The 27,678-nt window shown below is 35.1% G+C and overlaps 4 protein-coding genes across 6 annotated transcripts; 3 read left to right on the forward strand and 1 right to left on the reverse strand.

The window, feature by feature from the left end:
- The first annotated feature begins 1,892 nt into the window (after window positions 1-1,892).
- On the forward strand, window positions 1,893-4,183 carry LOC108809063 (F-box/kelch-repeat protein At3g27150-like). 2 transcript variants are annotated; one of them, XM_056988823.1, is made up of 2 exons: window positions 1,893-2,265; window positions 2,691-4,182. In XM_056988823.1, the coding sequence occupies exon 2, from the start codon at window positions 2,747-2,749 to the stop codon at window positions 3,977-3,979; it is 1,233 nt and encodes a 410-aa protein (XP_056844803.1). In that variant the 5' UTR covers window positions 1,893-2,265; window positions 2,691-2,746; the 3' UTR covers window positions 3,980-4,182. The 2 variants fall into 2 exon arrangements, with proteins under 2 accessions (XP_056844803.1, XP_056844804.1); XM_056988824.1 differs by lacking the exon at window positions 1,893-2,265 and adding an exon at window positions 2,299-2,564 and having other exon boundaries at window positions 2,691-4,183.
- Window positions 4,184-4,639: 456 nt separating this feature from the next.
- LOC130497103 (ATPase family AAA domain-containing protein FIGL1-like) lies at window positions 4,640-9,168 on the forward strand. Of its 2 annotated transcripts, none has more exons than XM_056990071.1 (14): window positions 4,640-5,003; window positions 5,213-5,351; window positions 5,469-5,756; window positions 6,104-6,342; window positions 6,620-6,747; window positions 6,841-6,959; window positions 7,041-7,133; window positions 7,236-7,337; window positions 7,501-7,603; window positions 7,684-7,767; window positions 7,855-7,950; window positions 8,107-8,234; window positions 8,379-8,491; window positions 8,837-9,168. In XM_056990071.1, the coding sequence occupies exons 1-13, from the start codon at window positions 4,678-4,680 to the stop codon at window positions 8,478-8,480; spliced, it is 1,947 nt and encodes a 648-aa protein (XP_056846051.1). In that variant the 5' UTR covers window positions 4,640-4,677; the 3' UTR covers window positions 8,481-8,491; window positions 8,837-9,168. The 2 variants fall into 2 exon arrangements, with proteins under 2 accessions (XP_056846051.1, XP_056846050.1); XM_056990070.1 differs by having other exon boundaries at window positions 8,850-9,167.
- An 89-nt stretch (window positions 9,169-9,257) lies between these two features.
- Window positions 9,258-11,180, reverse strand: LOC108833136 (B2 protein). The gene is made up of 6 exons (XM_018606571.2): window positions 11,068-11,180; window positions 10,349-10,861; window positions 10,157-10,257; window positions 9,996-10,079; window positions 9,803-9,913; window positions 9,258-9,708 (listed from the first exon to the last, which is right to left on the reverse strand). Exons 2-6 carry the CDS (start codon window positions 10,857-10,859, stop codon window positions 9,664-9,666), a joined length of 852 nt encoding a protein of 283 aa, XP_018462073.1. The 5' UTR covers window positions 10,860-10,861; window positions 11,068-11,180; the 3' UTR covers window positions 9,258-9,663.
- Window positions 11,181-23,323: 12,143 nt separating this feature from the next.
- LOC130497093 (mitochondrial import receptor subunit TOM20-3-like) lies at window positions 23,324-24,925 on the forward strand. Its single transcript, XM_056990026.1, has 6 exons — window positions 23,324-23,485; window positions 23,569-23,644; window positions 23,911-24,080; window positions 24,197-24,244; window positions 24,467-24,556; window positions 24,651-24,925. Exons 1-6 carry the CDS (start codon window positions 23,387-23,389, stop codon window positions 24,765-24,767), a joined length of 600 nt encoding a protein of 199 aa, XP_056846006.1. The 5' UTR covers window positions 23,324-23,386; the 3' UTR covers window positions 24,768-24,925.
- The last annotated feature ends 2,753 nt before the right edge of the window (window positions 24,926-27,678 follow it).

A 27,678-nucleotide genomic window follows, 5' to 3' on the forward strand; every position in this document is an offset into this window, starting at 1 on the left:
GTGACCCCTGGTTTGCATCTCTTCCTTTGTTTATACTGACAGTGCTATTTCTGCTTTTTTCAATTTTTGTTTTTATTCCTGATTCGTTTTTTTATTAAACCATATATTATCGTTCGATCATTCTCCATTCATTGCCATTTACATTGTCGATAATTGAAGCTTTTTTTTTATCAATTTTGAAGCTTCTTTTATGAAGATAAATCTTCTGAAACTTTCTATCTAATTATGTTGCGTTTATGAAGGTCGTCAAACTATTTTTATCCCTATCAACACGATCCAGATTGCTCCATTATTGCATTGTCGATATACTGTATGCATGATATCTTTTAGTTTTCGCAAGGTCTGTAAATACTAATACTCCGCGGGATTGACACAGGTGGCCATAGTTGCATATTAAAAAGCCTGCGAAACTACCAATTTCATGTCTGGCTACAAACCTTTAAACTAATGAACAAAACAACGATTTATTCACTCCTGCAGATTATCAATAAACCTAGATACGGTCAAATATATATTATCAATCTGATTATACATATGTATGGAGTAGAACTGATCACGTAGTGGAATCTCGGAGAGTGAAAAATCTCTATGCATGTACGTATACGTCAGTCACAGATCGAGTTTCTCATTAATAATTTTTATAGGAAAAAATAAAAAAATACGGTTGATTTGTTCAACTATTTATATATTTTGAAAATCTATTTGAATAGTCGCATATTTTCAATTTAAATAGTCGTATTCTTTTAATTTAAATGTAGTTATTTACAATATATAAATAGTTACAACTTTTCAATATAAATGGTCACATTTTTTCAATAGAAATAGTTATTTTAAAATAAAAAGACACAACTTTTAAAATTTATACTTTTAAAGGTTGCTTGTTGAAAACACATAAATATAAATTATTTTTTTATAAATGAATACATAACCTTTCAACTAAAAAAAACTAAGACTAATGATTTCATTGTTTTTTTTTTGGATTTTTGGCTATCTAAACATGTATAACTCTTCCTATTATTTTTTGTTCACAACGCTTCATTTGTATATCTTCTAGAAATATTTAACGACCAAATTGCACATAATTTTTTATTCATCATTTTATTTTGATTAGTGAAATTATACTTTGAAAAAATACTCTGAAGCTATTTATAGATTTTCAAAAATTACTTTGAAGAGTCACATTTTTCAATTGAATAGTCACAACTTTTGGATATGAATAGTCACAACTTTTAGAAATGAATGGTCACAAATTTTCGATACGAACACATTCTTTCAAACTAAATGGTCACATATTTTCAATTAAATTAAAAAAAATAAACACATAAACTTTCAATATAAATGGAATGCATACCTTTTGGAATTGTTTTGGTTTCCTATTATTAGTAGATAAATCATTTACCTAAATGTCCACGCTGTATTTGTAAAAATCTTAAATGGAAAGTTTTTCTAAATAATATATGCGTATATTGATTTCTAAATAATCAACGTAAACGACTATACTATAAATTATAAATGGAAACAATACATATATAACGCCAACGTACGTAAATACGTATATATCACCACGGATGCAACTAGGCAAAGTATGATCCTAGTGTAGCATATTCCAGTTGATATGCCGTCGAATTTAATATGTTTTGATGACACTAAACCTTTATTGCCATTTTCTGATAAAAAAATATTTGATTTCAAGATGAACTTCAAATATTTGTTTGTCTTGTCTTCTTCTTGGATTTGAGAATTCATTTCCCTTCCTTTTTCTCTACGCATATTCTCTTTCTTTCTCGCACAGTCACACACACACACACTTCACGATATATATACATATATATTCTTTTTTGAACAACCACACTTCACGATATATAATATCATAAACCTAGCTTTTTGCCATCTTCGAGTTTTTTTTTTTACCGGCGACTTCTTGAACATGGTTTTGTCGTTGCTCGCCAACTGGAGAAAAAACAATATATCACTGCCTTTACTGTTCTACTTTAAATAAAAGTTTAAAGTTTTTTCTTCTGTCGAATTCTAATTTAAGCTTGGATATCCCCTGCAACTGAGGGTTGATACCTTTCAAAGTTGTGATTATTAATTAAACATTATTTTTGAATTTCTGTATTTTATATTCAGTCACTCGTCATCTCTTTTTCTATTTTTTTCCGTTTATAGTTTCTTATTTACAGATGGTGAAGAAGAAGAAGAAGAAGAAGAAAGGCAAGAGAGGAGAGAGCTTTAAAATCCTATTTTCTAGGGTTTGTCTTCCCTGTAAGTATTCTTGATTTCTTCTCTTTGACTTTTGACCATATTTTCTTGAGGTAGTACTATATACATATACACATATATTCACTCTTTGTTCAGTATGTTACTGTTTATGTTCTTCAGTATATTAATTAGCCAAACCCTCTATACGTTTTCTCTTGTGGGCAGTTTGACCAACTTCAATCTTTGGTTCACTTTCTTGATTAAATCAAATCTGTTTAACTCAGATTAGCTAAAACAAATTTTCTTTCTCTATAACTTCCAGGGGAAGTGATGTGGTTCATAAAACATAACCTGTAGATCTGGTTAGTTAGTCCATGATTGAATAGTTTTTTTGGTATATCTACTTTGGTTGGCTATTTAAGGTTCTATAGATAGAGAAACGGAATGATTCTCAGTGTTTGATTCAGTTCTTGGTTGGAACTTTACAGAGAGGGAATGTCAGAGGCTTAGCAGCAGAGGGAGAGACTTCAATTTTTACCAAGAAATGTTGACGGTAAGAGAGGACCACACAGGTAGGTTTCTAGCAAGCTCGAGCATGTCTAGGCCAAGGAAGATTCGGATTCATGGCTACAAGATACCGGATCTGAACCTAGACCCTTGCCTGGATGAAGAAGTAACGAAAGAGGTGGTTGGTTCTAAACAACAGGATGCAGATTACGTTCCTCAGCTTGCTTACGAGCTAGAGGTCGAGATACTCTCACGCGTCCCGCGTTTTGAGTATTGGAAACTAAACCTTCTGAGCAAACGCTTTTCGCGTTTACTAAAAAGCGGTAAGATATTCAAGGTGCGGCGAGACCGCGGTGTGGTCGAACCGTCTGTCTTTATGCTGTCAAACGGCGACACGAGGTGGACCATGTTCGATAAGGACTTCGAGAAGTTTCAGAAGGTTCCTGAACTTCCTTCCGACATGTGTTTCTTCCGTGGAGACAAAGAATCGCTCTGCGCTGGAACGCATTTGATCGTCACTGGGAAGGAGGAGAAGAGCATTGCCTTGTGGAGGTACGAGGTGGAGACGAGCAAGTGGTTCAAGGGTCCTGCGATGATCACGCCGCGGATCTTGTTCGCTTCAGCTACTTGTGGGACTGTTGTGTTTGTAGCTGGAGGGTTGAAGATCGATGGAGACGGGTCTTTAGAAGTCGTGAATAAAGCAGAGAAGTACGATTCCGAGACCAAAACGTGGACGCGTCTCCAGGGGATGCACAAGCGGAGGAAATTCTGTTCTGGATGTTACTTGCACGGCAAGTTTTACGTCATCGGTGGGAGGGATGAGAGAGATCAAAACCTAACTTGCGGAGAACGTTACGATGAGGGGACGGATACTTGGGAGTTAATACCGGACGTTCTCAAAGACATGTCTTTCTCTTCTATTCAATCTCCACCGCTCATCGCGGTAGTGAATGAAGATCTTTACTCTCTGGAAACATCGGCGAACGAGCTTCGCGTTTATGATACAAACGCTAACGTTTGGAAGAAGCTTGGTGATGTTCCTGTTAGAGCCAAGTCTAATGGAGGTTGGGGTGTTGCGTTTAAGTCGCTTGGGGACAAGCTGCTTGTGATTGGAGCATCTTCCGGACCGTCCAGGACAGAGACGATGTCCGTTTACACTTGTAGTCCGTGCGCTGATCCTAAGGAGAAGCTGGTTTGGGAGGAGTCTAAACGCTGCTGTGGTGTTCGGCTCAGCCATTTTATTTTAAACTGTTGTGTGATGATTGCTTAAGTGTCTTCTCTATAGAAAATCAAAACTGGAGTCAGTTTTGGCCTTTTGTGTGTTTTGAAATAAGATAAGTTGTGGCGTCGCCAGACGCCTAAACTTAATCGCTGTGGGGGGTTGTCTTTCTTGTTTGGCGTTTACGGTCTTGTGCATTTTAGTAAACGCTTGTACTCTTTGTGATATAAAATTCAGCATTTGTATGTTAATTTCAAGTAGGCATTGACATTTTTGTAACTGAACTCCAGACTCAAACCAACCTAAAATTAATAGAAAAAAAAATCCGAGATCATATATTTCCGAGCTAAAAAAAGTTCAAAATAAATTTTGTAAGATAGTATATCAGATTCGAATATTATCTTTCAAATCCGACGTGAACATATATAAATTCTGAATGAAGTTATGAGGTTGAATCCATAAGAAACTAATCAGAATCCTAACATGTATCCAAATGTCCATACCTAGTTAAAGTGATTATGTGAAAAAATAACAAACGGTTGTGTAAAATAAAGTGATATCTCCATATGCTTTTTCGTTTACGATAAGCAGGCCTCATATGTTCTTAAGGCCCATTCGTATGTTTGAAGGAAACTACTCCCCGTTTCCTATATACACTACTACACTGCAGGACGTTTTAAGCGCCAAGCAAGTGAGAGTAAAGGCGTTTAAGCCATTTTGGAGACGAAAGAGGGAGGGGGAGATAACAAATGGCGGGAAAGCGTACGTCGCCGTTTTCGTCTCCGTTGCTGAAACCACCGCCGCTTTCGACTCCGAGAGCGGAAGAAGAGACGGAGTGCTGGAGAAAGGAAGTGGACGAGAACCTGAAGCGTCTCCAGTCGCTGCTTTTCGGTGCCGAACAGTTCCTTGAGAAATCAGATTTCTCCTCCGCTCAGATCCTCGGGCTTCGTCTCCTAGGTTTCCTCGATTCTCGATCCGTCACGGACGCCGATCGTGATTTCATCGCACCTATCAGACGAGAAGTTTCCTCGAATGTCGATTCAGCTTTGGAAGGCCTCGTTTCAGATTCGGATCGGTACTCCTTAGCTTGTCCCCCTTGTAATTGGATTAGATTTTACTTGCTGAGAGTAGTTGATTCGTACGAGGTGTAGCTTGCATTGTTAGGTGTTGAAAGGCTAATTAGTCTCTTTATCTGTAATCTATGAGCGTAACATTTGAAGCTGAAATGTATATAAGTGATTGCTACTCTTCTCCAAGCTCAGTTTTCGTCAATATTGTCTACAGGCAAGCATTTGAACTTGCAAAGGCAGCTCCAGGCCCTATTTTTGGCAGCAGAGGCGACTTTGATGTGGAGAAGATCAAGCAGTCGAAACATTTTCATTTTCATCATAGCCAGTCTAACGGAAAGGGTGTTAAAGAGATGGTAATGCTACGACCTTTGAAACGAGGATTACTTTACTAAGTACTGTTTATGCATGGAACTGAGATTTTTGTTTTGGCTCCAACATGGATAATGAACCTAATGTGAACTTGTTTTCAGGAAGAGCGGCTGGATGCGCGTAAATTAATTCCCAAAGCATCTAAGCCAATGATGCAAGCTAGACTGACTTCATTGTATGGAAATAGCATGGTTAAACCAGATAATCAGCGCAGAACTTCCGTGAGCAATCAAGACAGTACCCCTGATGAGTGTGCCATTGTCGAGAGAAGCCATGGAGGTGGTTTTGGAACAAAGCGAGCTCATGGAGAAATCAGCAACTTCTCAAATCATGGGGAAACGAAGGAAGATGGTGCTGCTAATGGATTTGTTTCCGCCAAAATAAAACTGGTATAAGGATCTTTAATTATGCTTCTCTTACCGTCTACCATATTTAAACTTTAGCTCTATGATTAGATGTTTCAAAGTTTTAAATTGTGCTTTATTACCTATTACATATTTTGACTGGTGGAAGAATCTGTTTTCTGTAATACAGAATCTCAACTTTGGCGAGCTTAATCTTTCAAACTGTGCTTTGTTACCTTTTGCATATTTTGATTAAATGTTTCTCACGGTTTATAAGTATGGATGTTCCTTACTGATTTTGTGAGCCACCATCTGAACTTTGCAAAGCATAATCTTTTGAACTGTGCTTCGTTACCATTTGCATATGTTGACTACTATCTCTCTTGCTTTAGGAAATGGACGTTAGACAGAAACGAGGATCAACCGGGGCACCCAATTCATCTTTTTCTCCTCAGGGTGAAAACAAGGCGTTAGCCAGGGGATACGGTGCAAGATCGGGTGGCTATTTAAGACGTGGAAACCGCGGTAATTTTGTTCCTCCAGTTAAATCTAGCGGGAATAATGTTGGAAATACGACGTCTCGTATTGGTGGAAAGACTGATGATACACTAGATGATTCAACCAGAACATGGTAAGTGATTGTTAATTACTATATTAAAAACATTGTCTCTGTTCTTTATTTCACATTGATAGTGGTTCATCAATAATACATGCCTAACAATAGGACGACAAGATATGCAATATATGTTAAAACTATGCCTGATCTGTTGTTCATGGTGAAATTTAACTGAGGTGTAGTCTTTAGTTGCATATGCACACTTATCAATTCAAATTTTGTGTATAAGCAATTTCTATCACCAATTTTTGTAATATGCTTGTAAGTCTGAAAAGAACTTACCCTGTTCTAGTTTGGAGATGCTCTGTGGTCCTGATGGTGAGCTTCCCGAGAAGTTGAGAAACTTGGAACCTCGTCTTATAGAGCATGTCAGCAACGAAATTATGGACCGAGACCCCAATGTCCGCTGGGATGATATTGGTACAAGAAGATGATTAAAACATGTTTCGTTGCAGTGCATATTATTATCTCACTTGCATCTTGAGTTTCTCACCCTAAGTTGTTGCTGTGCAGCTGGTCTGGAACATGCTAAAAAGTGTGTTACTGAGATGGTCATCTGGCCATTGTTACGTCCTGACATATTTAAAGGTTGTCGTTCTCCTGGGAAAGGACTTCTTCTCTTTGGTCCACCAGTAGGTACCCCTTATCCTTTTCGACATTGAAGATGATGTGTTTTTGTGTATGTTCTTAATTCTACATCAACTTCATTCCAGGGAACTGGTAAAACTATGATCGGAAAAGCTATAGCTGGAGAAGCAAAAGCAACTTTCTTCTATATTTCAGCCAGTTCATTGACAAGCAAGTGGGTTAGTTCCACATCTTTGCTTGCGTTTCACAAGGACATTCGTAGAATATAGGTCAGTGATTTTTTTACTGCAGATTTAACATTAAAACGAGTGTACATGCAGATTGGCGAAGGAGAAAAGCTAGTGAGGGCCCTTTTTGGAGTTGCAAGTTGCCGCCAGCCTGCAGTCATATTCGTAGATGAAATAGATTCTTTATTATCTCAGGTTTGTTCTTATCTCTTGAACTTTATCAATGTATATAACGTGGCCTGTAAAGAATAAAAAAAGGGTGGTTTATTATAGACAATTTGTGGCATGTTTTCACATTTTTGGTTCCCCTAATGTAAACGTTTTGCTGAAAGAAACGAACTTTCACCCTTTGCAACAGCGCAAGTCAGATGGTGAACATGAATCGAGTAGAAGACTCAAGACACAATTTCTGATTGAAATGGAAGGTTTCGATAGCGGCAGTGAGCAAATTCTCCTAATCGGTAAAAGAAATTGGAACATGCATGTTTGAGTTTTGTGGGTTTGTGAGAGTACTTTATGATGATTGTTTATGTTTGGTCAGGAGCAACAAATAGACCCCAAGAGCTCGATGAAGCAGCAAGAAGACGGCTTACCAAGAGACTCTACATTCCTCTTCCTTCATCTGGTGAAGAATAATAAACGCTTTTTTCATATCATTCTGTGGTTTTGTTCGGAAAAACTGCCCTTACGTGGTTTGTTTTTGTTATTGAAGAAGCAAGAGCATGGATTATACAGAATCTCCTACAGAAAGATGGGTTATTTACATTATCCGAGGATGATATGAGTGTCATTTGCAAGCTAACTGAAGGTAAAATTATCATAAGAACTCAGAAACACTTTTATTGTTGTAGGCAATTTGTGGAGTTGTGATCTTAAAATTCCCAAGATCTAAACCCAATAATCCAAATGCACATTTTCAGCATAACCAAGATATTAGCTTGTTTTGCAATTTTTGTGACTGCAGGGTACTCAGGATCAGACATGAAGAACCTAGTGAAAGATGCAACTATGGGTCCATTAAGGGAAGCTCTCAAACGAGGCATAGATATAACAAACCTGACGAAAGATGACATGCGACTTGTGACTCTTCAGGTAACACACAAAAGTGAAGATGTTGATTATATTATCATTTTTTGGGTTAGATTTAATTGGATGTTATGTTAATTCTGTGAATACACATGCAGAATAAAGAAATATTTGTTGAGTCTCTTTTTGATAAATTTGGTCCTGATGCAGGACTTTAAAGACGCATTGCAGGAAGTAAGGCCTTCGGTTTCTCAGAACGAGCTTGGAATCTACGACAACTGGAACAATCAGTTTGGTAGCTTAAGCCTTTAAGACTAAGACTGGTGAGTTATACAATTACCACTGATCCTTTTCTTTTCTGGAATATACATTTGCATTATTTATCACAATTATAAGATATACAGCAGCGCCATTGTAGATAAACAAGAGTTTTTACTGTACCTGCTAATACCTAAGAATACAGTCTCCTTTTTTCTTCTTTGCCCCTTCTATATATTGTCCTGTCAAGGAATTAAAAGAAAAACCTTGAACGATTCATATAAAATCGCTCTTTAAATTTTCAAACATTTCTGTGTAACCTATACATCATGTTTGCACTATTTTTTTGTTCCTTTCTGTAATATTTTACAGCACCAACCACTAAACATTCTGCACCATTCTTATTCGAGTTGCCTGTTTCAGGAGACTCCTGGACCATTGTGCTCGAAGAACTGGCAATGGATGGGCTAGTTGACTCGTCTGAGCATTTATGTAAACAAACAAGAAGTGATTCCACAAGTAAAAAACAATCAAAATTCTCACCGCCACTTATGTATAGTTTTGACTCTTACCCTATGTACCACCAGCTCAAGAGGCTTGGAAAAGCTTTGTTCAGATGAATGAGCTTGTTCTAAAAATGCATCAACATTCTCTACCGGCTAATTTCATCAGAACGGGTACAAAAAAAGAGAACTTCATTGGCACAGCTGCTTCTCCTTGATGATCTCGTTGTCTTCTCCATGGTGTAATGGTTTCTACTAACCATAGAGAGAAATCATACATTTTTACCAATTTATCAGACATAGCTTTTCATATTTTAACTCCTTTCAATGAAAACAACATTTGTTTAAACTTTCCTCACACAAGCAAACACAAACAGAAGCTCATACCATTGTTTCTGGCTCTGTTGTTTACTCTCACTTTCTCTCTATATATATTCTTCTACATAAAATCTTATTGTTTCAGAGGAGTTACCAAATCTCTCACAACACACAGAGACAAACTCACATTAGAGACACAACAAGAACTGAGAGTCGTGCGCTTATTCCCCGGAGCCTCTTCACCCTTTTGCTAAGACGCACACACTCCTCACTTAGTAAACCATACATGACTCTTAACTAAATCCCACAAGCTTACGCTCTTACGGTACTATGCATATATATATATATAGATATAGATTTCAGACAGAACGCCACTCCGCCACTTAGCAACGTGGTAATGCAAAGGTTGATCGGCTTTATGGAGAACCAGCTTGTTCGCAGAGATCTAGCAGATCCAATGTCTGCAACAAAACATCATAATGAACCGGCATAATCATCAGTACAAAAAGATCCCTCTCTATAAAAAAAATCTTAGATCCATGGAGATACTCTTACCTCGGGAACAGAGAGCTCAAGGCGGAATTTTGGACCATCGTAGTGGTGAAGAACAGGCCTGAAGGAATCCTCTTCCAAGGCTTTGCAGATCTTCCTCACTCTGATCCTCACCTGTTAGAGCACACACAAGTCGAATTGGTATCAAAGCTGAAAGTGTAAAGGATGCAACTTTTGTGTTCATAAAAAATTCTACCTGCGCGGGAAATCTTGACTCTCCTTTGCACTTTTTGTCTTCCCAAGCAGTCGCATCTATATTAGTACCTCCAAAAGTTGTTGCCTAAACCAGGAAAAGCATATTTCAGTAAGACAACGTGCTGTTAATTGCTAAGAGATATCAGAAGAGGAGAAACAAACCTCAAAGATACCATGGAGCTGGTGAGTGGTGTAATTGTAAAGAAACAGAGGCAATCCAGGTGTTATTGCCCTCACAGAGTCTCTGTATCTTGGAGGTAACCCTGAAAAATTGAAACACAAGATTTAAAAAAAAAATGAAACGAATTGACAAAGCATATTATTGCAAAGAAACATGTACGCTTGAAAAATTACCAAACAGGTGACGCTTCAAGTCCTCCTCCATGGTATCGTTGTTGCAAACAAAGATGTACCCGCCAAGAACTTCGTTCCTTGGAAGCGTCTCGGACGCAGGCAGAGTCTTAAACCTCTTGTCAACAGCACTATCATTGCTGTTGTTGTGTTTGCTCAGCTCTTTGTTAGCAACAACATTGCCACTATACTTGTTAACCTTCGTGTTGCCTCCTCCACTTTTGAAGAAATCATTCTTCTGGAAAACAGCAGCATTCATGTTGTTGTAAACATTGCTGTTGTTAAACATGTTGAAGCTAAGGTTGTTGTTGTTGTTGTCGTGGAAACTAAGCTTGTCTGATGGTCTGAACTCAGAGTAGCCAGCTTTGGAGAGATCGAGGTTGTTCGACCTTTCGCTTTTCATCCTCGTCTGCTCAGCGAGCTTGGTTGCGACGGTGGACCATTTGTGATCCTCTGATGCTCGTGACTGAGTCTGGCCTCGTAGCTCATCACCCAATTGCCAGAAGCTGTCCATAGCTTTTGAATTAACACAAAGAAAGAGACTTTATCACCTTATTGCATACAATTAACAATAAAATTTGAAAAAGGAAGAACATTTTAATTGCAAAAGTTAAGGTTATCCCTAAACCCTCAAACCCTAATCATATCCAACCGAGAGAGAGATAACACAGACTAGGTTTAGGGTTTATACAGAAAGGTGTTACAAAGCATAGAGAACAAACCTTTTTAGCCTCTTCTGCTTCCACGAAATGCGCCGGACGTGAAGATGAGACACCGGAGAAGAAAGCGCGTCAGAGAGATTGGTAGATTATTATAGAAATGGTCACTGAGTCTCTCTCTCTCATGAGTGGTGGATCTCTAGTTTTATTAGAGTCTTTTTCCGAAATAGCCCTTTGTCTTCTCCACTATTTACGATTTTTGCCACTGCCGTACTAACCACGCGTCGTCGCTTCAGTAGCTCTCAAGTTTGAATTTTTTTTTGGATCTATGGAAGCTGCCGAGTCCTTGTCCACCGTTCGATTCAGTTGTTTTCAACCTTATTATTAAAATATCTATAAATTTACACACATAAAGATAAAGTTTTATTTCTCTTTTATTTATATGTTTTATTTTCTTACAGAAATATAGATATTATTATTATTGAAAATCATGGATCACATGTGAGAATTGTTATGACTGTATCGGTATCTATACTTTTTCACCGACAAGTATTTTTTAACTAATGATATTTAGACCGAAGTTCAATTAATTCCGCAGAAAACATTACGCAGTGAATAGCAGTATAACTTTCATGCCTAAGATATGATCTCATGTTTTAATCAGACGATAAAAAATAATTTCTGAAAAAGGAAACTTAATACAAAACCAGCAAATTTATGCAGTGTTCTAAATCTTCTGATAGAACCGTATTTTATAAACTACGGATTACTGAATATTGTAAAGAATAAAAAATGATAAAACTATATCAAACAGTAAGAAAAAGAAGATACAACTGCAGAGGCGATATATTATCTCTTTCATTAATTCAAAATACGTCCCGTAGTGCGACGGTTCGATAACGTAATGAGTCTCAGGATACAACTGCAAACAATCTTCTGAATTTGCGTCACTTTATCAGAAGCCAGGCGAAACTAGTTTTGTGTTGTACTCTCAGACACAAAATAAAAAATACTAACATATATATTCTAAGTGGGAGAGAGTAACTTCTCTTTTTGAGAATTGTTCATGTGTGTCTCTAATTTACAATATGGAGAGTTGAATTATATAAACTTCTTCCAAATCCATAACAAAAGAGAACGTATGCATTAATTATCATAATTAATTTGGACCTATGACTATCAAAGTCATGTAACGTTTCTTTGCTATCAATAAAATATATAAATGATTCTTTAAATCACTGATTTAAGTTTGGTCAAACATATTAAATAATATTAGACTAGACCAAAGCTTAAATCCAATCCCAATCCAAATCCGAATCAAATACCAAACTTGGTTTAATTAATTTCGGTCTGATACATAAATATTTATTTGGGTATATCTTTTCACTATTATACCATAGTATAACCATTTTATTACTCCTCCATATTTTTATGTGGAACTATTTACTAGTTTTTAAACATAGTCAAATAGTTAAGCTTAAAGGCTTTCCAAGTCAATGACTTTGGACCAACATTTCTTATTCAAACGAACTTTGTTTTTGACATATTAATACACTACATCATAGTGTTTGTCAAACATTCGGTTATTCCAACTAACGTCTTCGTCCGGAAACTTACCGAAAATGGTCTAAAACCATGTCATTAAAAACGAGTTCCAACAATCCCCCACATGAATAGAAATGCTTCTAAACACTAGACGACTCGGCAGACTTGACTTCCTAGACAAGACTCGACAAGACTCAACAAGACTCAACTAAGGACTTTTGAGAGTACAAACGAGAAATTCACTGCATGATGAGTTGGTAGCAATTTTTTCAGCCTTGAACCAGTCATTGTTAATAGCTATCGGATTTACTCGGCCAGGAGGTGGCCATGATGTCTTGAACCTCCCGGCTTTGGTGTAAACCTAGACAATAGCCAAACACAGTTTCATTCTCTCACAAGACCAATTTCTCTATTGTGTTCATTTTGGCTGTGAACATTCCTGGTAATCATGAGTGAACTTTAGAGAATATAGCCATTTTATTCTCCTAGAAACGGTCCCATTTCACACTCACAAGGTGATTTGCCATTAGTTTTGTTTAGAGGAGTATCATGTACTACTCCATTCATATCTCAAAATAATTGGCACAAATCATTAAAAGCAAATGCTTATCCTCTATTCCTTACATGTAGCACTGTTTAATCATCCTAGGAACTGGGTATAGACCGAAGTCTTACAGTGCTTTGGGCAGATTTAGTTTGACTTAGTTGTCTCCTTGAACCTATCACTTGGGATCTCCAATCTGATAAGTAGAGTTACCGCCAAACCTCATCTTAGTTCATAGGCTAAACCCATTCCTCTTGATGATATTACAATTTGATCTCATGACACACCTTTAATAACAGGATCCTAGGTTGTCATCACATTGAACATAATCAATTGAGATTAGTCGAGATCAATTGTCTAATGATTTTTGTCATCTTTTTTTTTCTCAAGATACAATTAACCATTATACACAAAACTCAGTGTATGACACTAGTTTTTTTTTTAAATCATAGTTTGATAACTATCACTAAGTTCATTTGGCCTCTTGCCAATGACTTTATTTGGTAAGCAAAGCTTTCCACATATTTCTTGAGATAGCTCAAAAACATGCATATTTATTTACATTTAACAACTCTTAAAAGTTTAGAAATTTAATCTACAACTCCTTTAGATTTAAATGAATAATAAAAAATTTCAAAATTGTTACAATTTTCTTTAGAATGTAATTTGATATATAGTGTTTTATACATCATTGTATATATGTTTTCTAATTGGTTTTCAAGTCTTTATCGAGTCTTTCTAGTCTTTTTCGAGTCATTACAGGTCTGGAGTTGCACTGGATGGGAGATGGACCTGCTGGAACAAAAGAAGCAGAAAACAGTGCAGTTTGGTGATTTTCACGCAGAACAGTCTGATGACTGTTCCCGATCAAGCGGAACAAGCAGACGGAGTGATATAACTTCTTTTTTTATTTTTCTACATCATTGTACGCTACTTTTTCATAGAGAAACAGACCCTAAGACTCCGTTGTTGGGATTTACTTATTTTGTAAAGGGAGAAGGATTTCTACACTCTTGAGAAGAATCCTGAACCCTATCTCATTTATTTTATTGATTCAGCATGTTTTCTTCATCTGTTATATCTGTGTTCTCAGTTGATATGGTTGAGTAGTCGGCTAGCTTGTCTAGGGTTCTAGGGTGTTAATTTCGTGAGCTAAACATAGATAAGTGAATCATTTGATTGTCTTCATTCATAATTGTTCTTATTGCTTGCATTAAACTGGCTGCTTAATGTTAGATCATAGGTTTAACCTGTTCATTAACCGTGTAATAGGTTGCTAGATCTGTTTTGAATGATCATTGCATCCCTAATCAGCGAAAGTAGATATTAGGGTGTTCTGTGAACCTATCGGACCTGATCTCTATTGCTTGCGATCGCTTCTCACCTCAACGACAGTTAGACGGTGAGATCGATCAGCATAGGGAGCAGTACCACGACAGTGGACTGTTCTACTTGAGTGATCCGAGTTATGGACCTGTTCTTATTAGCACTTGAATAATTGTTTGGCTCACAAGTATTAGCACCCGATGAAGTAACCCTAGGCTGGCTACTCTTAAAATTGAATTCTCATTTATATCATTTACTTTACTTGCACGTCACTACTTAAATCAAAACCCCATATTTGTCTTAGCTTGATTTTGATCCAATAGAAATAAAGTGTAAGAGTTGGTCTCTGTGGATTCGATCCTAAAGTGCTACATCGACATACCATTCGATTGTGGTAGTGTGCACATTAGGTTAATTGGTGTGCGTGAACACGAATATCATAATTCATTCTCCGAAAATCACATTTTGAATACAACTATTTTCATAGTTCTCTCAAGTTGATTTATAAATCCAACTTGTATATATTTTGATTTTTTTTCAAAATATATTTTTGCTTTATAGCAAATATACATATCATTATATGATATTAGTTGTACCATCAAAACCACAATTTTCTATGGTTATTCTCAAACATATTGACTTTAGAAACTACAATACACATTGTCAGTTTCAGTCATATTGGTCTGAAAATTCTCATTGGTTTTGCATGGTCAACCTTTTTAAAAGGTGCATTTAAGCATTGACGAAATACAAATGTTTTGATCAATATCAACAAACATTTTATTTCTTATGCCAAATGATTTATATGTGGCAGACCTCTCCCAAATTTTATTTGGGGCATCGACTCACGAAATCTATTTCCATCTATACAACTTGATCTCAAAAGATCAAAAATGTTGTTCATAAATATGTTTTCACCATATTTTTTAAACTTGACTCCTTTTTGTTTTCTCATGGTCATCCATGTGCTTAATAATTAAATTAAGTTACACCATAAAGAAAAAATCTGTCACAATGATGGAGACTTCATGACTCAGACCACTGATGGAGCGCTCTAGCTGATTGAGAACATGGCAGCTAGCTTAGCCAATGAGAATTAGGAGAGCAACCGCTCCAAGAAAGGGAACAGTGTACACACCAAGAAAATTGAAGAGCTAACAACTAAGGTCGATCAGCTACTGCAGAACAACCATGCACAAGGATCTGGGTATCAGAACACCATCCCGCAGAGCAATCAGCAAGTTGTTCCAGCCGCGAGTGCTCCGACTGCAGGGAACATTCCGCCAGATGATCTGAAAAATCTGAACATTATGATGCAGCAGATGCTCCAGAGCCAGCAACTTCAGGTCAAGGCACTGAATCAGGTTACCGTAGACATTAACACCAGGATGGACCACATAAAGATGATTGATGTTCAGCTTGCTCAAACTGCTGAAACTGTTAAAAGGCAGCAAGAGATCATTCGTGGAAAGAGTGTGATGAATCCTAGGGTTGAGCACTGTAATGCAACCGAGCAGAGACGTGAGAAATCTGAGGAAAAACAAGCGGAACAACTGTTCGCTGAGACTGTTCTGGGTGCAGAACAGAGAAGAGAGCAGTCTGCTAGATCTAGAGTGACTGCTCCCGCGACTGCTCCTGCGACTGCTCCCGCTCCCGACGGATCTACTGATATTCCACCAGTGCGAGTCTATGTTCCTAAGGTTCCCTATCCGATTCCACCTAGACACCTGAAGGTGTTGCCTAAGATTGATGACCCTGGAAAATTTGCTTTTCCATGTTCCATTGCTGGAGTAGAATTTGAGGAAGCTCTTTGTGACTCTGGATCTTGTGTGAATCTTGTCTCAAAGGCGATTGTAGACAAGTTGGACATTGCTGATGTTGAGCCTTCTAAGGTGACTCTGACTTTTGCAAACTCTTCCAGAGCAGTTCCTTATGGCACCATTCGCAACCTTCATGTCCAAGTTGGGGACTGTGTTCTCCATACTGAATTTCAGGTTGTTGAGATGAACAAGGATCATGAGATGCCTTTGATCTTAGGAAGGATATTTATGGCTACAGTGGGAGCAATCGTTGATATGCCTAATAAGAGAGTCCTTCTCCCACATCAACAAGAATGTCTTCTATCAGGCTGTTCCCACCAGATTTCAGAAACTACACGCCTCTTGCATCTCAGTGTTCAGTGGAGAAAAGCTGAAGGTTGTTCCAATGAAGGAGCTTGGTAAAAACAATGAGATCAAGAAAGTCCTGGATGGAGATCCTCACAATGATACCAAGAAACTCAGTGGGAATGCAAGGGTGAAAGAGAAAATCCAGAAGAAAAGGGTCAAAGGAGATCCTACTATGACTTTGACACCTCACTGGTGTGATGAGAAATCCATTGAGTATGAGGTAAAGTGCAAGGGTACCTTTAAACATTTCTCTAAAGTCAGAGTTATTCTCACGGATGAGCTGAAAGAGAAAGGAGAAGCTGCTGTGAAAGGGTTGTTGAGCAGAGTTTTGAAGCTGAACATGTCTGATTGTGGAGCTTGTTTTGGAACAAGCCCTCATGCTCAACCCGACTGATCCCTTTCACCAAGTCAAGCTATTGACTTTAACCAAGCGCTTGGTGGGAGGCAACCCACTGGTAAGTGTAAATATAACATGGTTTTGGTTTTGTTTGCTTATTTTCGTTTTAGTTTATTGAGTTTCAGGTCAAAAAGCAGAAAAATTCGAGATACTTTGAAAAATTCTGGGTTGCAGAAACGGAACTCCTTGTTCTGCATGAGCCAAGAACAACCGCCCAGGTGAAAATCTGGCGACAGAACACCCATAATTTTTCGGAGCACCCGCTCCAGGTAAGTATCTCAACCAAAAACTTGTATATTCTGGTTTTCACCTTCTCTCTGATTTATTTTCACACCGAGACGTTGTGAAGTAAGTCTGGGGGAGGGTCTTCGTCGTTTACTAACTCGTTTCTTTCTTTTGTTTATCTTTTGAGTCAGTCTGAGTCAGTTTTTAGGATCGAGTCAGTCAAAGTTTTGTGGGAATTAGGACCTTATTCTGTGTTGATCACTAACCACCTCGTGCTTTAGTTGTCTTATTCAGTGACCTTAACAGTGGCGAAAGACACACATGTGGACCTGGAACACCCTGACATATCTCACTTGATTCTCCAGAAGTTCTCAGCCGATCAGGTTACACTGGGTAGACTTAACTCCACCTAACTTGAACCTAATCTTGACTGAAATTCTTCTTGTTATGGGCACTAGATCAGGGAAACGAGAACTACACTCAGGACTTCTTATTCTTTCTATCCATCTTGTTATTCATGAGTAGCTAGCTCATCTTTAGCTAGTTTCCACCCTGCGCCTTAGCCTTTATTCCACCTTCATGCATTTGTTTTTCAGTGTTCTATGTGCAGATATGTGCAAAAAGGTCGGAGAGGAAAGGATCGACACAGCCTCTTACTCGTTACTACTGCTTAGATTCAGTCAGAAGGAGAACGAGCAGATTAAGGGAGGAACCGCTCCATAGCCAATGAGCTGTGCAAGAACATGGGTAGAGAACCAGAATGATTTGAACCAGAAGAACCACCAGTGGCAATCCAAACATCACATGTTACCTCCTTCTTCGTCACCCCACCATCTTAAAAAAAAAAAAAATCTTTCATTTTATTTAGCATATGGTGATGGAGAAGGAGAAGAATTCAGGATACACGAGCCATTGGGAAGGTCGAGCAGAAGAGTAGGTATCAATATGAAGGGATGAGGAGCAGACAGATGAGCGGAGCAGTCTGATGATCGTTCCCGAACGAAAAGAACAGTCGCTCCTGAGATAGCAGCTCCTGAGATAGCAAAAAGAGTAAGGGGCTGTGGACATCAATGGAGCCGTCCTCTCACGACTATTTTGCGCGATATCCTACATCCACTACGAAAAGTTGGTAGCCCCTAAACACTCTTTAACTCCACCATAAAATTAGCATGTTCCACACCTAGCCTGTCTACCCTGAATAGTGCCTGTGATGAGAAGCTCACGCTGCTCTTAAATGAATGTAGGGAGTTCTGTCTCGATAGTGTTGCTTTTTCAGGTTTGAGATGTAGAGTATGGAGCCGATTTTTGAACAGCAGTCAGTGAGGTTCTGGTAAGGGTGTGTTGTCCTAGTTTACTGCTTGTATGGTTCAGAGATTCGTGGTTAACGTATGGTTGCTGAGAATAGGAGAGTTCCCACACTTTCAAACCTTTCTCCCTGCTCTTGATACTTGGTCTTGTTCGAGGACAAACAAGGATCTAAGTCTGGGGGAATTGATATATGGTGTTTTATACATCATTGTATATATGTTTTCTAATTGGTTTTCAAGTCTTTATCGAGTCTTTCTAGTCTTTTTCGAGTCATTACAGGTCTGGAGTTGCACTGGATGGAAGATGGACCTGCTGGAACAAAAGAAGCAGAAAACAGTGCAGTTTGGTGATTTTCACGCAGAACAGTCTGATGACTGTTCCCGATCAAGCGGAACAAGCAGACGGAGTGATCCCGCGGTTGTTCCCGACGAATAAGGAAAATACAACATCTCGGGATTTGCCCTAATTATCCTCTTTTTCTCTTTGGCCGCCTGTGGCTTTTGATATAACTTTTTTTTTCTATTTTCTACATCATTCTACGCTACTTTTTCATAGAGAAACAGACCCTAAGACTCCGTTGTTGGGATTTACTTATTTTGTAAAGGGAGAAGGATCTCTACACTCTTGAGAAGAATCATGAACCCTATCTCATTTATTTTATTGATTCATCATGTTTTCTTCATCTGTTATATCTGTCTTCTCAGTTGCTATGGCTGAGTAGTCGGCTAGCTTGTCTAGGGTTCTAGGGTGTTAATTTCGTGAGCTAAACATAGATAAGTGAATCATTTGATTATCTTCATTCATAACTGTTCTTATTGCTTGCATTAAACTGGCCGCTTAATGTTAGATCATAGGTTTAACCTGTTCATTAACCGTGTAATAGGTTGCTAGATCTGTTTTGAATGAGCATTGCATCCCTAATCAGCGAAAGTAGATAATAAGGTGTTCTGTGAACCTATCGGACCTGATCTCTATTGCTTGCGATCGCTTCTCACCTCAACGACAGTTAGACGGTGAGATCGATCAGCATAGGGAGCAGTACCACGACAGTGGACTGTTCTACTTGAGTGATCCGAGTTATGGACCTGTTCTTATTAGCACTTGAATAATTGTTTGGCTCACAAGTATTAGCACCCGATGAAGTAACCCTAGGCTGGCTACTCTTAAAATTGAATTCTCATTTATATCATTTACTTTACTTGCACGTCACTACTTAAATCAAAACCCCATATTTGTCTTAGCTTGATTTTGATCCAATAGAAATAAAGTGTAAGAGTTGGTCTCTGTGGATTCGATCCTAAAGTGCTACATCGACATACCATTCGATTGTGGTAGTGTGCACATTAGGTTAATTGGTGTGCGTGAACACGAATATCATAATTCATTCTCCGAAAATCACATTTTGAATACAACTATTTTCATAGTTCTCTCAAGTTGATTTATAAATCCAACTTGTATATATTTTGATTTTTTTTTTCAAAATATATTTTTGCTTTATAGCAAATATACATATCATTATATGATATTAGTTGTACCATCAAAACCACAATTTTCTATGGTTATTCTCAAACATATTGACTTTAGAAACTACAATACACATTGTCAGTTTCAGTCATATTGGTCTGAAAATTCTCATTGGTTTTGCATGGTCAACCTTTTTAAAAGGTGCATTTAAGCATTGACGAAATACAAATGTTTTGATCAATATCAACAAACATTTTATTTCTTATGCCAAATGATTTATATGTGGCAGACCTCTCCCAAATTTTTTTTGGGGCATCGACTCACGAAATCTATTTCCATCTATACAACTTGATCTCAAAAGATCAAAAATGTTGTTCATAAATATGTTTTCACCATATTTTTCAAACTTGACTCCTTTTTGTTTTTTCATGGTCATCCATGTGCTTAATAATTAAATTAAGTTACACCATAAAGAAAAAATCTGTCACAGTGAAACAAAAAACGTTAGGCATTCTTGATAATTAAATCAAATAAATTTGTCTTCAACCAAGTCAAAGCATTAACATGCACTATGACTAAAAACGTTTTATTCTAGTCACTTTTTTGACTAATATTAAAAAAATGATTGTAACCACTGGGTCCATCAATTAATGATTTTAATCCCATAGAAATCATCAACAAAAATAATCTGATGGAATGAAAAGATTCTTTATCACCATGAAATCTCCAATTCCTGTTTTCATGACAAAACACTTCACAAAATAATCAGTTTTGTTAGTATAATAATACAAACAAAAATTTACTAGAATGATTATTTTGAAATAATTCTATAGGTCTGACTCCGTCATCTTTTCCCAAAGATCAATCAACCTGCTCTTACAAAAAAAAATACTTTTTACAATAATCAGTCCGGTTAGTGCAAAGCAATAAACGGATATTTTGAGTTAAGACTGATAGAACCGTATTTTATAAACTATGGATTACTGAATATTGTAAAGAATAAAAAATGATAAAACTATATCAAACAGTAAGAAAAAGATGATACAACTGCAGGGGCGAGATATTATCTCTTTCCTTAACTCAAAATACGTCCCGTAGTGCGATGATTCGATAACGTAATGAGTCCCAGGATACAACTGCAAACAATCTTCTGAAAATTTGCGTTACTCTATCAGAAGCCTGGCGAAACTAGTTTTGTGTTGTACTCTCAGACACAAAATAAAAAATACTAACATATCTATTCTAAGTGGGAGAGAGTAACTTTTCTTTTTAAGAATTGTTCGTGTGTGTGTCTCTAATTTACAATATGGAGAGTTGAATTATATAAGCTTCTTCCAAAACCATAACAAAAGAAAATGTATGCATTAATTATCATAATTAATTTGGACCTATGACTATCAAAGTCATGTAACGTTTCTTTGCTGTCAATAAAAGATATAAATAATTCTTTAAATCACTGATTTAAGTTTGGTCAAACATATTAAAGAATATTAGACTAGACCAAAGCTTAAATCCAATCCCAATCCAAACCCGAATCAAATACCAAACTTGGTTTAATTAATTTCGGTTTGATACATAAATATTTATTTGGGTATATCTTTTCACTATTATACCATAGTATAACCATTTTATTACTCCTTCATATTTTTATGTGGAACTATTTACTAGTTTTTAAACATAGTCAAATAGTTAAGCTTAAAGGCTTTCCAAGTCAATGACTTTGGACCAACATTTCTTATTCAAACGAACTTGTTTTTGACATATTAATACACTACCTCATAGTGTTTGTCAAACATTCGGTTATTCCAACGAACGTTTTCGTCCGGAAACTTACCGAAAATGATCTAAAACCATGTCGTTAAAAACGAGTTCCAACACTTTTTATCATCAAGCCACAACCACTTGGTTATGAAATATATCTATTAACATATAAACACAATAATTTTATGTTAAAGAACATATGAATACAGTTGATCAAACACATTCCTTCTTAATTTCGGCTGTAAACAGAATTATGAAATCACTAGACCACTATACATAGTTTGTTAACCATCATTACATATGAGTGTACAATTTTGTACCATTAATTATGTAATAACATGAATGCCCTTTTTCAAAACAAAAAAAGTTATGTAATAACAACAAAGTACACGCAAAACATTATCTATCTTAAACTAATACTACTGATCTCAGTATATTGTTTTAAAACTTTTGAAAATGTATGTGTACATGCGTTTATGTTTAAAAAAACACAGGAAACATCTTTCTTTGTCAGCAAACGGGAACATCGTAATCTCGTTTCATGTGATGGTTTATCTTTTCGCAAACCCTTTTTCTTTAAGTATTTACTAATAATTTATTGTTCTCCCTCTGTGATTAAACATGTGGCAGGTAAGATTAGTCACGTTGCAAGCTCAGTATAGTCGCTGGACTAACATTCATAACATCACATACAATTAAAGTATATGTTTTTGCTCTTATTCGATAAATTATATCATTATATTTTAAGAATAAAATCTGATAAGTATCTTGCCAATTGGCATGGTGTGGAAGTGGAAGTAGAACTAGAAGACAAAGCTATATAAATGTCTGTAAGATGGTGATTATTCATTCATCTCCTATTATTATTGCTTCGTTGCTCTTTAGCTGAGAACCAACGAACCGTCTCATAACACATAGTTAAAACGGCAAGCATTTCACTAAAACAAAAACGGCAAGCAGTCGAGACGATGTGCTCCCCAAGCAAAACACAATCAATCTAAGAGCATCTCCAACCCATTGCTATATTCACCTCCAAATACTATAATAGAGTAAAAAGTGCTCCAACTCATTGCTATATCCACCTCTATAATAGAGGAATGCTATTTTCACCTCTATAGATAGAGGAAAAAATAGCATTCTTCTATTATAGAGACATACTTTTTTTATTTCAAAACAGTTTTTTAATTTTTAAATTTTTATAATTATATCAAAAACAATTATTTTTATAAGAAAATATAGTTTTTATAAACATAAAATGATACTTTTGATTTACCTAACAATTTTTTTAGTGAAATTTTTGTTAAAACAAAGTTAAAATTGTATGAAAATCTTATAAAAGTAAAATTGAATAGGGTTGATTTGTAATTTTTAAAAATAAAAAATATTTGTTGTAAAATAAAAATAGAATTTTTTGAGAATATTCTTTTTTAGAGGTAAAAATAGAGGAATACATTGGAGAGAAACACATCTTTATTTCAGAGATCCTCTATTTTAAAGATAGAAATAGAGAAATACATTGGAGATGGTCTAAAAAGCCCATTTATAAAGAGACCCCTTTCTCTCTGTTTTCTCCGTAGACACAGCAAGGAGGGTAGAGCCATTCTGTACGGTAGAAGAAGTGTTGTTCGAAAGCTTCGAGAAGCCATGGATAAAAACGATGCTGAGTTCGATGCGATAATCATGTTCGAGCAAATTCGCAAAGTATCAGAAGCCACCTACTTGAAAAACCCCTTAGATGCCGATGTTAGCTTTCTTTCTTTCTTCTCTCTTGTCTGATCTCTGATTTGTGACTTAAAAAAAAAAGAAATTCAAAATTGTTGTTACAGAACTTGATTAGATGGGCAGGAGCTCTAATGGAACTAGCTCAGTTTCAAAACGAAGATCCAAAGCAATTTGTTCAAGGTGCTTTTAGTTTCTTGGCAGTATTTAATATGTTTTTTTTTTAATATGTTAGATTTGGTGTTAAATTCGTTTAATTAAGTTCTTAGCTCTTACTTCAAATTGTCAAAATAGGGTATGATCCTGACATTGATATTAGTTTAGTTTATGATGATGCTCTCATGGATCTAATTATGATTAAAAGGTTTTTTTTAATTTATGATTTAAAATATCTAATGTGATCTAGGGCTTGTGTTTTTTTTTGTGTGTGTGTGTGTGTGTGTGTGTAGAGGCAATTACTAAGCTTGAAGAGGCGTTGTTGATTGATCCAAAGAAACACGCTGCGATGTGGTGCCTCGGTAATGCATACACTACGCTTGCGTTTTGGACTCCTGAAGAGACTGAAGCTAAACACATCTTTGACTTAGCTGCTCTCTTATTTCAAACTGCTGTCGATGAGGTCCTTTTTTGCTTTTACTATTTGGAACCAATGCGTTTGATAATACTGTTTCTTTTTTCTTTTCTTTTTTTTTTGGTTTTGTGGTTTTTTGAATACTTGTTGTTGCATCTTTGCAGCAACCGGATAATGAAACCTACCAGAAATCACTTGTAATGACGGCCAAGGTACACTCTACTGTAGATCAATCAACTTAGTTCATGTTTAAGGAGCTATTCTCTCTGTTTCAAGCAGAGGCTCTTTAACCTGTAAAGGTTTAATTCGTTGATCGATTCATAGGAAGGGCATGTTTCCAGCTGAATTGTGCATTTAACCTCTAAACACGATCTCCAAGTGTTGTTCTCTAACCAAATTTTTTTTTTATTTTGTTTCTTTTGTGCTAAGCTCAGGCTCCACTACTGCACGCAGAGATTCACAGGCAAGGCTTTGGCACACAGCCACTGGGTGGCGCCGGTCCATCAGGACCGTCAAGATCAAAGGTTCTCTCTTTTTTATGTTCATTCTCATCATCATATTTTATTTTAGTATTTGTGGTTTGAATCTTATTATGATCATGTTGTTTTCTCCAAACAGGTAGTGAAAAGCAGTGAGTTGAGGTATGATGTGATGGGATGGGTGATACTAGCTGTTGGCCTTGTTGCTTTGGTTGGTTACGCCAAATCTAGTGCACCTATCTCTGCTCCTCGATAACTCGTGTTTTAATCACACTCAGATAGGATGATTATTTTTTTTTACCTGGAGTTTTCAGTTTTGAGGTTTTCATTTATTTTTCTATTGGATTTGGCGAAAGACATGAATATGAATGACATTGTAAACACTTCTGATGGCACGACAAAATCAAACTAAAACACATATTTTGAAACTAAAAGCTACCTTTAAGGTAAAGGATGTAAACAAGAAATAAGATGGCTCCTGCAATCACAAACGCAGGAGCTTGTTCTTCGGCTTTACGTCTAATGTGTTCAGCGTTAATGCTCAAGATCATGCACCCCATAATTACTATGCTTATTAGCATAATCCATCCCTTGCCTATACCACTAGTTTCCACTACAACAGTTTCTGACGAAGATCCGCCACTAAAAGTGCCCATCAACTTCCATATTCCAGCTCCACCAATCAGAACACCTAACACAACTTCTGCTGCCATTTCTTTTGTATGCTTTTGATGATTTTTTTCTTGTGTGTAGTTTTGTTTCTTGAAGAGATTGCTTCTCTATTTATGCTCTCTTTTGTGCTACATGTCATTGCCTCACATCTTGGTGGGTTCCTTTGATTAAGTAAATTTAAAAACAGGATTACTGTCACTTAATTGTTATCCAGTTTCTAATATTTCCCCATTAAACATTTACCTCTCAAGGTAACTAGTGATATACATCCTCTAAACATAGAATTGATTTTAATTTTTTTTGCTTATATGTCATCACCAAATTCATTCTCACAAAGAAATATGACTTGACTTACCAAAAAATATGATATGTATAATTTTAATGATAAAATTTTGATTTTTTGCTAAAAGTCATAAATCAAAATAATAGCCAATAGGTACATACCATATATGTAAATCATATATATTATTATTAATATGAAAATTCTAGAATAATATAATTGTAAATACTAGACATTTTCACATCAACTTAATATAAACAATTAACAAATTTAGTATAAATATCTATATTTTTTTTCAAAATTAAATGTAAGTGAATAAATACAGAATGGATATAATTTAAATTTAAATAAAACATTTATGGAGAGTTAAATATTTGAAAAAATCATAAATCCATAGACCAATATAAATAGGCGATCAATCAAAATTTTAATTTTAAACTATTTTTAATTAAAATGGTATACAAAAAAATTTAAAATCTGTTTGTTAGGAAACATAATAAGTAAAAAAACAAAGCTAAACACATAATATTTTTATAATCGGTAAATCAAAATTTTAAAAATTATTAATAAGTTTTACTTTTATCTTATATAAAAATACTGTGAACTAAAGAGTTAAATGAAGAATAATTTAAGTTCATTATTTCAGTTTTATTAGATTATGTAGATAAAAATTTATTTAACAAAATAGCTGCAAATGACTTATGAATTCAATATAGCTAAATTTACTTAAAATCAGTTTTCTGTGTTTAATAAAAAAAATATTCTTGGATTATAGCTGCAAATGATCAAGCTATATTATAACTAATATGTGGAGAATATTTGTGTAACTTATACAATAATCCCTGACATTTTAATTATCTTACATTTTATATAAGCTATACATTACAAATATGAAAATATTATCTATTAAAAATTATTAATTCTTTTATGTATAGTTTTTTATATGAGTTCTTTAAAATGTAAGAAATTTCAATTATACTATCATTATTTTCTTAATAATGAAACCAATGGTCTCATTAATTTTAACTAATTCGACTATGTATTTGAATATTTTTATAATAAAATAAGTAATTTTTATAGATTTTCTTAAGATCGCAATCTAATAAATCTTACTATATATTTAAAAAATAATTTTTATCTACTAAAACATAATTCATTAATTCTTTTATGGGTTTGATTGGTAGAAAATTAGCATAAAGCACTATGCTCGTTATTGTCTAATCAACATTTATCGCAAAAGCATTTACAAGATGCTAATGTTTTCTAAATATTTTTTTCAATGCTCTCATATGAAATTTTTGGTAGAAACATTTGCAGTTATAATATTTATATATTTTAAAATAATTAATATAATTATTTATTTTTATTTAAATAATAAAAATTATGTTTATTAAAAAAATTATAGTTTTAAAAGTGAAAAAATTGCGATTAAATATTTTTAAACTTTTAAAAAGAACAATATTTCACATTTAAAATATAATATAATTATTAATTTTTAATAAAATATAACATAATATATATTTTATATTATATATATAAATAAACATATTTAATTATTTATAAATAAATAAATCATATTTCATATATTAATTTTTATGATAATATTATATATGAACATTTACTACTCTACCAATAAATAAATAGTGATAATTTATATATAAATTATACGTAATTAATTTATTTTATTTAATAATATCAAAATATTTTTATATCCAAAATTAAAGTTTATATTTTTTATAAAATTTATTTATTTTAATAATATATTACATTTAAAGTTTAATTTATATAATTAAATAAGATTTATTATTTTTAATAAAAAATATATTATTAATATTTATTATTTTAAAATTGTGTATTGCTACTGTTATTCAAATTGTCTTATTAAAAATTTTGATGAGATCATACCGTTTCTACATCATGCTGATTGCTTTTTTATCAGGTGTACCAAGAATCAAAACTTTTTTTATTAAATGTACCAATCGAGCCCATAGGCCTTCCTTAGAAAATTAGCATAAGGATTTAAAATATCATGTATTTTCATAATAATGAAACCCAAGGGTCTCATTAATTTTAACTAATTCAACTAAATATTTAAATATTAAAAAAATCATACAGATTTTCCTAAGATTGCAATCTAATAAAAATTTATTATATTCTTAAAAATACAAATAATATTAAAACAAAAACACTATTTTGAAACTTATCTTATAATTTC

Source organism: Raphanus sativus, chromosome 6 (genome assembly GCF_000801105.2).
Source record: "Raphanus sativus cultivar WK10039 chromosome 6, ASM80110v3, whole genome shotgun sequence".
Taxonomy (NCBI): Eukaryota; Viridiplantae; Streptophyta; class Magnoliopsida; order Brassicales; family Brassicaceae; genus Raphanus; species Raphanus sativus.

Excerpts from the sequence above, each read along its gene's own strand:
- LOC108809063 (XM_056988823.1), top strand. The coding sequence starts at position 2,747 with ATGTTGACGGTAAGAGAGGACCACACAGGTAGGTTTCTAGCAAGCTCG.
- LOC130497103 (XM_056990071.1), top strand. The coding sequence starts at position 4,678 with ATGGCGGGAAAGCGTACGTCGCCGTTTTCGTCTCCGTTGCTGAAACCA. Across the intron at positions 7,338-7,500 it reads TAGATTCTTTATTATCTCAG|CGCAAGTCAGATGGTGAACA; the intron begins GTTTGTTCTTAT and ends CCTTTGCAACAG. Across the intron at positions 7,604-7,683 it reads TGAGCAAATTCTCCTAATCG|GAGCAACAAATAGACCCCAA; the intron begins GTAAAAGAAATT and ends ATGTTTGGTCAG.
- LOC108833136 (XM_018606571.2), bottom strand. The coding sequence starts at position 10,859 with ATGGACAGCTTCTGGCAATTGGGTGATGAGCTACGAGGCCAGACTCAG. Across the intron at positions 10,080-10,156 it reads AGCTCCATGGTATCTTTGAG|GCAACAACTTTTGGAGGTAC; the intron begins GTTTGTTTCTCC and ends TTCCTGGTTTAG. Across the intron at positions 9,914-9,995 it reads AGTCAAGATTTCCCGCGCAG|GTGAGGATCAGAGTGAGGAA; the intron begins GTAGAATTTTTT and ends GTGCTCTAACAG.
- LOC130497093 (XM_056990026.1), top strand. The coding sequence starts at position 23,387 with ATGGATAAAAACGATGCTGAGTTCGATGCGATAATCATGTTCGAGCAA. Across the intron at positions 23,486-23,568 it reads AAAACCCCTTAGATGCCGAT|AACTTGATTAGATGGGCAGG; the intron begins GTTAGCTTTCTT and ends TTGTTGTTACAG. Across the intron at positions 24,557-24,650 it reads CAGGACCGTCAAGATCAAAG|GTAGTGAAAAGCAGTGAGTT; the intron begins GTTCTCTCTTTT and ends TTCTCCAAACAG.